This window comes from Anneissia japonica, unplaced genomic scaffold, assembly GCF_011630105.1.
Source record: "Anneissia japonica isolate Jap-2015-1 unplaced genomic scaffold, ASM1163010v1 scaffold650_len285673_cov152, whole genome shotgun sequence".
Classification (NCBI taxonomy): domain Eukaryota; kingdom Metazoa; phylum Echinodermata; class Crinoidea; order Comatulida; family Comatulidae; genus Anneissia; species Anneissia japonica.
In genome coordinates this window covers 232,213-240,840 of record NW_022728301.1, presented here as the reverse complement: position 1 = coordinate 240,840, position 8,628 = coordinate 232,213, and the positions used below count along the sequence as shown (strand labels likewise).

The following is an 8,628-nucleotide window of genomic DNA, read 5'->3' as shown; positions in this document are numbered from 1 at the left end:
GACGTCGACGGCCTGAAACTGGCTGGCTGTTTATCTGGCTCTAACTTGGCATCGAACGCAATTAGGGGATTATCGTATCATGTTTCAAGACGGGTATATCTAGATAAAGTTCGACGTGAACCAGGCTAAAGTCTTCAGATAAATAAAATATATGCCTTGAGTGCGAGATGGTTGCTCAAAATCGCAAGTACAGCTGTGGAACTACGTAACTAGGCAACATTTTTGTAGCAACTAATAGGCCTAACCACGGAAGTTTGTAGTAAAATTGAGGTGTCTGATATCAAGCTTAGCTCTTTAACGAAAAGTTCCCTTAGATACAAATTCTTCATATAGCTGACTAGGCAGCAACTTAACAGAGGATGAAGTCTAAAAGTGTCTGTGGCGAATCGTACCTGCTTTTACACTTACTATATTTACTATAAGTTGACTTACCGAATCTTCCGCACATGACAATAAAGGCCACACAGAAATAGACAAAGTTTGACATAGTTAATAACAGATAGAGATTTCGTTTAGAGTGAAGACGTTTCAAAGAATAATAATGTAATATACGAACTGACTCGATTAGTATTTTGTACTATTGTATGCATTCTGTCCTTTATATATTTTATACTTCATATTTGTTATTCCATACGTGATTTTTAAATAAAGAATTGATTTATAAATTATTAAACGCCTCGAACGGCGCTACTAGGGAATATATAAAATTTGCTCTTGACAGATTATAGATTAATCTATCTCCGAAGAAAACATGGGATGAGAAACACGTACCAAAACACAAAATATGATTTTATCACATGAGATGTAAATTCGATTTTTGAAACATTACTATCTAAGATTTTTTTGTTATATTTAAATTTGTTTTGCAGTTTGCATCAACTCATTTTTATTTTATTTTTAACTCTGGAAATTTGTATTTTATTTGAAATTCTTTGTCTAATTTTTTTTTTTTTTTTTTTTTTTTTTTTTTTTTTTTAGATAGGGCCCAATCGACAATGGCATTTGTGGTGTTTCTGTTTGTTATGTCATTAAAGGAAGGTTTCCTACATTAAACGAAAGGTGGCGGAATTTCTATTTTTATGTCAGGTGAAATAGTTCATTCATTGATATCTTTACAATCATCTAATCTTTTTGTGTCTACTGCCCCCACGGGGGCTGTGTAACATTTTTATCAGCCGATTCTGCCTAAGTGATCAGTTTCGGTGACAAATAAAATGACTTTTATCATCTTACTTGTAAGTTGTGAGAGTATAATGAAATTTAGTAGGTCTTTTAGCTACTGATAATCACCCTTCACTAAGGCAGATGCAGGTGCAGAAGTGCGATAGCACCCCGCCCCCAAAATCGTATTGAGAAAAATAATTGTTGGATTATATTGCTGATATGAACTATTGGTAAGACTTTTAGGTATTTGAATGCAATTTCCGTCCACCCATAAGTCAATATTTTCCCACCTCAGCCACAACCATGGTGGTACATCCTACCGTAAATGCTCGAATAAACGCCGCGGCGCTTACAATTTTTGAAGGCTTCAGTACGGCGCTTATTCGAGAGCGGCACTTATTAAAAAAATATTGGTCATCATCGTAAATAAACGTTTATAAAGAATGTTTGTCTTTGTGTTATTTATTCATTTTATAACACTGTATACATTGTATTTTAAAACCCTGTTTCTCAAAGTGCTTTATTACACATAGGGTAACTCTCGATTAAGCACCGCGGCGCTTATTCGAGAGCAGCGCTTAAAGAAAAAAAAATCATGTTTGGTGCGGCGCTTATTCGAGAACAGCGCTTATTCGAGCATTTACAGTATAGGGAATTTATATCGAAAATACAGTAGCTTGATTTGGAGTAACATGCTCCTCTCCTTTTATTTTCTTCACTCTTTTTTTTTTCTTTTGGAGCCCTATGATTGGATAGTCAAAATTATGTAAAAGATGATTGAAAAAGCGCCGCACCAAACCTGATTTTTTTTCCGCGCTTAATCAAGAGTATGTGTGTAATGAAACACTTTGAGAAACAGGGATTTTAAAATAAATAAAAAACACAATCAAGACACAAGCATTTATTTATAAATATTATTTACGTAGACGTAGGACCTATGAGAGGCCAACTGAACTACTGTACGGGAAAAAGTGAGATAGGCATCATGGGAAGAGGCATGGAAAGTGCCACGCCAACATTATATTTATAAGCTCCGCCTCTGGAATAGGTGCCGCTCTTGAATAAGCGCCGCACTGAAGCCTCCAAAAATAAGTGCCTATATCAGTGGTGGGCATTAAAAAGGGTCAGAGGGCTAAAGTGAATTTTTGATTCAACTCTGCGGGGGCCACATCCGCACGTCCAGAACCTTTATACACTGTTTTATGGCCACTTTATGCTCAGTTTTAAGCCTACTAATTCCTTTTTACAGATGATCGGTGCCGGGCTGCAAAAAACAAGGTGTTTTCTAGCCAAAAATGGTTGGCGAGCCGCATAAGGTTTGTCATTCACTTTTCCAGACCACAAACAAATCACTGTCGGGCTGCACTTTGCCCTCCTGTGGCCTATATAATATAAAATAGTAACTGAAGCCTGGAATATCGGTAATTTAGAAGCAAATTAATATTTTTTGTTACATTAAAAAGTAGGCTATATATTTAGAGATCCGCATCATGTTTTTTTAAGTTATTCACGAAGACGGCATATAACACTCTTTGTTGCAAGTATGTGTGTGTCGAATACCAGTGTTGGAAATGGTATTGACGACAGGTGTGCAAATTGCGGCCCAATGGTGAACTTTTTGCGGCCTGTGAAAATGAATTAAAAACCCTATGTGTGCGGCCTGCCAACTATCTTTGGCTAGTAAACACCTTTCTTTTTTTTTTTTTACAGCTAGACACCAATTATCTGTAAAATGTAATATTAAAACTGAGTATAAAGTGGTACAAAAGCAGTATATGAAGGTGTTTGGAAGCACACTGGAAACATCAAAGTCTGGGTGCACCCCTCGGTGTAAAAAAAATTTACTTTGGCCTTCTCCGACCCAGTTTTATGCCCATCCCTGTGATGTGACCATGAAATCAATTGCCTGTAATTGGATTCACACTTCATCAGAAAACCAAGTGGTCCAGTTGGTTAAGCCATCTCCATTGACAGCAGTTTCCAGATCATCAACTGTGAATTCCAAGATCCACTAACTACAATACTGTACAAAGAAAGAAATTATAATAGCAGTCCATTCAAAATGTTGATGATTTAATGCTGAAGGCATCAACTAAACAAACAAAAAAAAAAACCAAACCTCTTTAAATTATTGTCTTCAATGATCTGAATTTCAATGTTGGTACACAACCATTTTCTATGAATGTACCTTAAGAATTAAATACTTCAATGACAATGACCTTCATTTAAAAAATAACTAAATATTAATATCAAAACTCATTATGATTAGTAAATAAATTTATGTATTAACATGATAATGAGACCATCAGCATCTGAAGAAATGCAAGCCAAATAATGATCTAGTAATAAATAATGTCCAGTAATAAGAGGACACAATGTTAGTTTTTGAGAAATCTTTGTTAGTAATCCAATTTTTATAAGACAACATTCGATGCATTATTAATATCATCAGGGTTCCCTCTTATTTTGATACCACATTCTTTAATTATTTGGTTCTTCCTTTTCTCATTCTAATGCAAAACATTTTCTGGTATTGATATTATAAACGGGTAATAAATGGAGGCATTTTAAAAGCAAATACCTTAACCACTAAGTTATAGCTCCACCCCCTGTCTGGTAATACTGTAAAATAAATGTCTAGGTCTGTCTATGAGAAGTTACTGTAAGTGGTTACAAATAAGAGAATGGCGAATCCTATTCTAAACTGTTAGATATATATTTTTAGCCTTCCCAAATAAAATATTTCTAGGTTTATGAAGTGACAAAAAAATTATACTGTATATATATTTTATAAATATAATTATCAGTGTAATAATACAAGTATTTTTGTTTTAGGAATTTCCAAACAAAAATATAATTTTTTTTTTCTCAACTTCGATCTATTCATATCACTAAATTACTTCATTGCAATGACAACAGAATAATTGGGATATTCTGAATCACAAAAGAAACCTTAAATTTACATGGGATAGTGCTGTTACATTTGCTCTAGAAATATACAATAATTGCACATCATTCCTTATTAAAACAATCCTGCCTAAACCTTTTACAGTGAGGTACTATATCATTCAAATTGGTGTCGGTTAAGTTGTTTTAGTGCATCATTGACACACCTACACAGAATCACTTTCAATTTCCTTCTGTACAGTAAACTGAGCTTTGGAGTTCTTACCATGCATTTCACTTGAATATCACCATCAAGTAACAACGTTTCTACCATAAAGAGTAGGACACACTGTACCTGTACCATATGATTATTTCTGTGGTAGAATTGACAGCAAAATACTGTACAGTACTTTACTGTTTAAATAAATTATTGATCTACCGCAGTACCATGCAAACCAGTATACAAAATAATCCTGTATGTTGTTTTCATAAATAATATTGAAATTCACACAATGATGCAATGCTGCCCTGGTTGGGTACTACAGTACAGTATATTCCAAACCATATTGAATCCATTAACCAATAAATAATATGGTAAATTGTCATTTTTAGATACAGAATTCTGAATGAATTCAGCAATGAAAAACAATCAGCATGTGAACCTCCAACTACTACACTATATACCTGCCAACTTACATGTAGTGTCTGATGCGCAAGAAAAGAAGGTATATAGCACCCTCTATGTAAGAATCACGAAAAGTAGCACAATCTGTTTTATTTTAAATTGTAATGGAACTGCATTAGATTACAGTCGTTGGTCGGTATAGCTTCGTCAAAAAAAATTGTATAGCCTGTATTCATGTTTTACTGAAAAATTCATTTCATTTTTATGAATTTTAGGGTATAATTGGCCTATAAATTTTATCTTTTATAAACATTTTTATGATGTGAGGGATTATTACATAGGCACGTGACGAATAAAGTGGATGCTTATGCGCAAGACTCGCACATTTTTAGTGAAAGTTGGCAGGTGTACAACTATGAGACAACCAATTAGCAGAGCATTACTGTACAATCATTAACGTAAATATAACAACCAGTTTCAGTGCACAACCAGCATACAGGATTTTGAAAAGAGTACAGTGCACTAGAGCTGCCAGATGAACCTGGCCATAACTGGGTCAGTATAATTTTTGATCTAAATGATTTGTTTTCAGTCATGTTCACATACTGGTTAGTTTCGACCATAATACTTCCTGTTAACAGCCTTGAAAATATTTATGCTGTCAAAAAAATTGTATTCTACTATTGCTGGGGGACAGTCAGAAATTTGCTTATCGGTAGTAGAATACTGGTGCACACCCAGTAAAAGTAGTACCAGTGCACAGTACACTTAGAAGCTAATATTTGTGGCCAGATTACACTATGCACATCATGTAGAGTATGTCAATGCAAATATTTCTATGTCATAAAATTACATTCACTTCAAATTACTGTATAAAGCTCTGTACACACAAAATCAAATTTTCTTTGACAAAAAATAGTTGTATGCCCATATATAGTCATGATATGGCTATATATGGTCATGATGTGATGTCATCATGACCATATATAGGCATGTCACATGGACAAAGCTTAAAATGCATGATTCTAATTGTTATCCAAAAACCGAAAGGTCCACTGATTAATCTCAGATAAGAAAGTATAATACATACTCCAAGTATTGAAATACACGCCATCGTGTTGGGATTCAATATTTCGACATTAATTATGTCGAAATTTCAATACTTGGAGTATGTATTATACTTTCTAATTGTTATCTTAATGCGCTTCAATAAAAGCTTCAAGCCTGCATGGTATATGACCTCTGTATGGGATGTTATGTTGTATGATGATTTTTGCTGATAAACACTTTAATGTAATATAATTCATTGGGCATATATCACATGCTCCCTTTACAAGCTCAAGAGCAGTTTTGTTGTCAGAATTGCAGCTATCAATATGCGAGCCAGATTCTATCAGAAATGTCATCACTTCGCAGTTATCCTTCAAGCATGTGGCTGCAATGTGGAGAGGAGTATTCCTGTTGATGTCGATTGCATTCGCATCTGCACCACAGTCAATCAGGAGAGATACAACATTCTTATCTGGAAAACAACAGACAGGGTAGCGTCCAACAGCAGATGTTTCTTTATCAACAGCTAGGTGTAATGGTGTGTAACCATGCATCCCCCTGGGGTGAAGTTTCAACAACTTATAAGTTGCACGTTTGATAATCTGTGCGTGGTCTGGTGTGCAATCCAACTTGGCAACAAGATTCATAAGATGCATTAATATCTGTAAACATCGGTTAAAATTCAACATGTCTTTTTCTTGTAATGGCATAGGTTTACTAAGGGACATAGCACGTTCAATTTCTGCTACCCCTTTCAGATAAACAGTCTTCATATCAACAAAAGATAAATTACTATAGACTCTTTGACCATTACGTTCTGACATCATGTATGAGAAGAGTTCTGCAAATGACAACAAACTGCTTTGGGTCATTGGGTTAAGTGGTTCAAGCACTCGTTGCTGCATATCAAGTGCATACATCCACAATTGTATACAGCGATCGAAGTTTCCAGAATCTGCATAAACTGCACCGCGGTATCGTATATAATAAGTGGTATCAGGATGGGCTGGGCCTAAGATGCGTTCTCGGATTAGTAGTGCTTGCATTCGCATGACATCGACATCAGATACAATGTTTTCAAGCTCCTCTGCACTCTCAGCTTCAACTGCATATTCGTAAGCTGGTATAAGCTCTGCTGGTTTAGACTTTCGTACAACTTTTCTTGGGTCTTTGTAACGTTCCTCCATTGCACGATTCCAGTACTTCAAAGCTTGTAAGACATCACGTTTTTTATCGATATATGTTGCTCCCATCAACTCCAATGCATTTATCTTCTCATGCTTACAAATTTCATACCGCAGAACAAGGAAATCAACTATGTTACGATGTCCTGCGACCGCAGCTGCCAAAAGAGGGGTCATGTTGTATGCATCCTTTTCCATCTTTGCATGGTATCTAAGAAAAAGAAGTTTCATTATTTCTAAGCTTCCAGACTCTGCACAGTCATGTAGGGCTGTATTACCCTTTACACTCTTGCGATCGACATTTGCGCCCAGCTCCAGTAGATATTTTGCAATTTTAAAGTGACCTTTGTAACAAGAAATCATTAGGCATGTGTGCCCATGACGATTGGCAACCTCGATATCTGCCTTGTGTTGCACTAGATATTTTACAATATCATAATGTCCATCAAAACAGGCTGCACGTAAGGGGGTTGAGTTTGAGAATGTCGTATGATTAACATTTGCTCCATGTTTTATGAGTGACTGGACAATGTTAAAATGGCCAGCTGCAGCAGCACACCATAATGGTGGGGCACCATCTACAGTTTCACCATCAAACGTCACTGATCCGACCTGCTCATAATCAGCAACACATTTTTCAATAAAGTAATTCACAATTTCTAGATGACCATGGCGACAGGCCATAAGCAATGGTGTAGTACTTTCGGTTACTGTTGACACTATGTATTTTACTTCCTCCCTTGACAGCGAATCCAAAACATCTTTGAGCTTGTTTAACTTTCCTTCTCGGGCGGACTGGAAAACAACACTTTTAAACACCTTTAAATGTTCGGGATTTTCTATAACAGAAATAGATTTATTCTTGGGCATTTCTCGTACCTGAATCAGCCGTTTGATAGGCATATTGAATTGCTTTATATAAAATAATTAATACATCTTTTGTCTTCTTTTTTATGATCAACTGTCGTCATCTAACGAAATTCCGTGGCTACTGTTGAGGATACTGACCGAGGCTAGGGAATTTATAAGCAATCGCTTCCAAACATGAAAAACAGACAATTAAAATGACACTAAAATTGATAGTAATTATAAATTTATTTACTATATTTTATTTTTACAAGTGTAATATCAACAGATATGTAATTTTCTTCGTCTGTAAATGAAAAAAAATATTAAAAATATAGTAGTCAGTTTATAAATACGACTGGACAAACCGTAAAAGAAGTCTAACTTTCAAAACAAACAGGTATCAATAGAGGGCGAATAGTCAACAGAGCGGTGAAATTAAATTTTTAAAATGTTTTCGAAAGTCTGTTCATAATATTATTTATTAGTCTAAAACAAGTCGCTGATGCAAAAGTAAGTAGTATTCAATTTAAAAACAAATCATGATAACTTATTTTCAAACGCCAATGAATTAATTGTTATACTAGGGTAGCCTGGCTGGCTTCTCTCTATGTAGGCCTAACTGTTGTTGCCATCGTTTCCTGCTCGTCCCCCAGCGTCGTTTCGGCCCGTACGGTGCAGGTAGTGAAGTTAGGCCTAGGCCTATCACGTAGATCCAATTTTTGGGCTTCTTTTAGAATTAAAAAAGTAACTTATACACCTTACTTACACCCAATCTATATATACGTACTTGCTTTTACATTTTTTTTTTGTGCAATTTTTATAAATGAAGTTTCGGAATATTATAGGCCTAGCTAGAGGCCTATATTTATA

At 35.3% G+C, this 8,628-nt stretch overlaps 2 protein-coding genes across 2 annotated transcripts in view; both read right to left on the bottom strand.

The window, feature by feature from the left end:
* LOC117114064 (perlucin-like protein) overlaps positions 1-517 on the bottom strand; it is an 18,166-nt gene extending 17,649 nt beyond the window's left edge. The window contains exon 1 of the mRNA XM_033257598.1: positions 433-517. Coding sequence (XP_033113489.1) covers positions 433-487 — 55 coding nt within the window. The 5' untranslated portion in view covers positions 488-517. The remainder of the gene's footprint in view (positions 1-432) is intronic.
* A 2,703-nt stretch (positions 518-3,220) lies between these two features.
* Positions 3,221-7,902, bottom strand: LOC117114058 (protein fem-1 homolog C-like). The gene has a single exon (XM_033257593.1). The coding sequence runs from the start codon at positions 7,810-7,812 to the stop codon at positions 5,872-5,874; it is 1,941 nt and encodes a 646-aa protein (XP_033113484.1). The 5' UTR covers positions 7,813-7,902; the 3' UTR covers positions 3,221-5,871.
* Positions 7,903-8,628: the final 726 nt, after the last annotated feature.

What these genes read in the sequence shown, in the direction of transcription:
- LOC117114058 (XM_033257593.1), bottom strand. Translation starts at nt 7,812, where the DNA reads ATGCCTATCAAACGGCTGATTCAGGTACGAGAAATGCCCAAGAATAAA.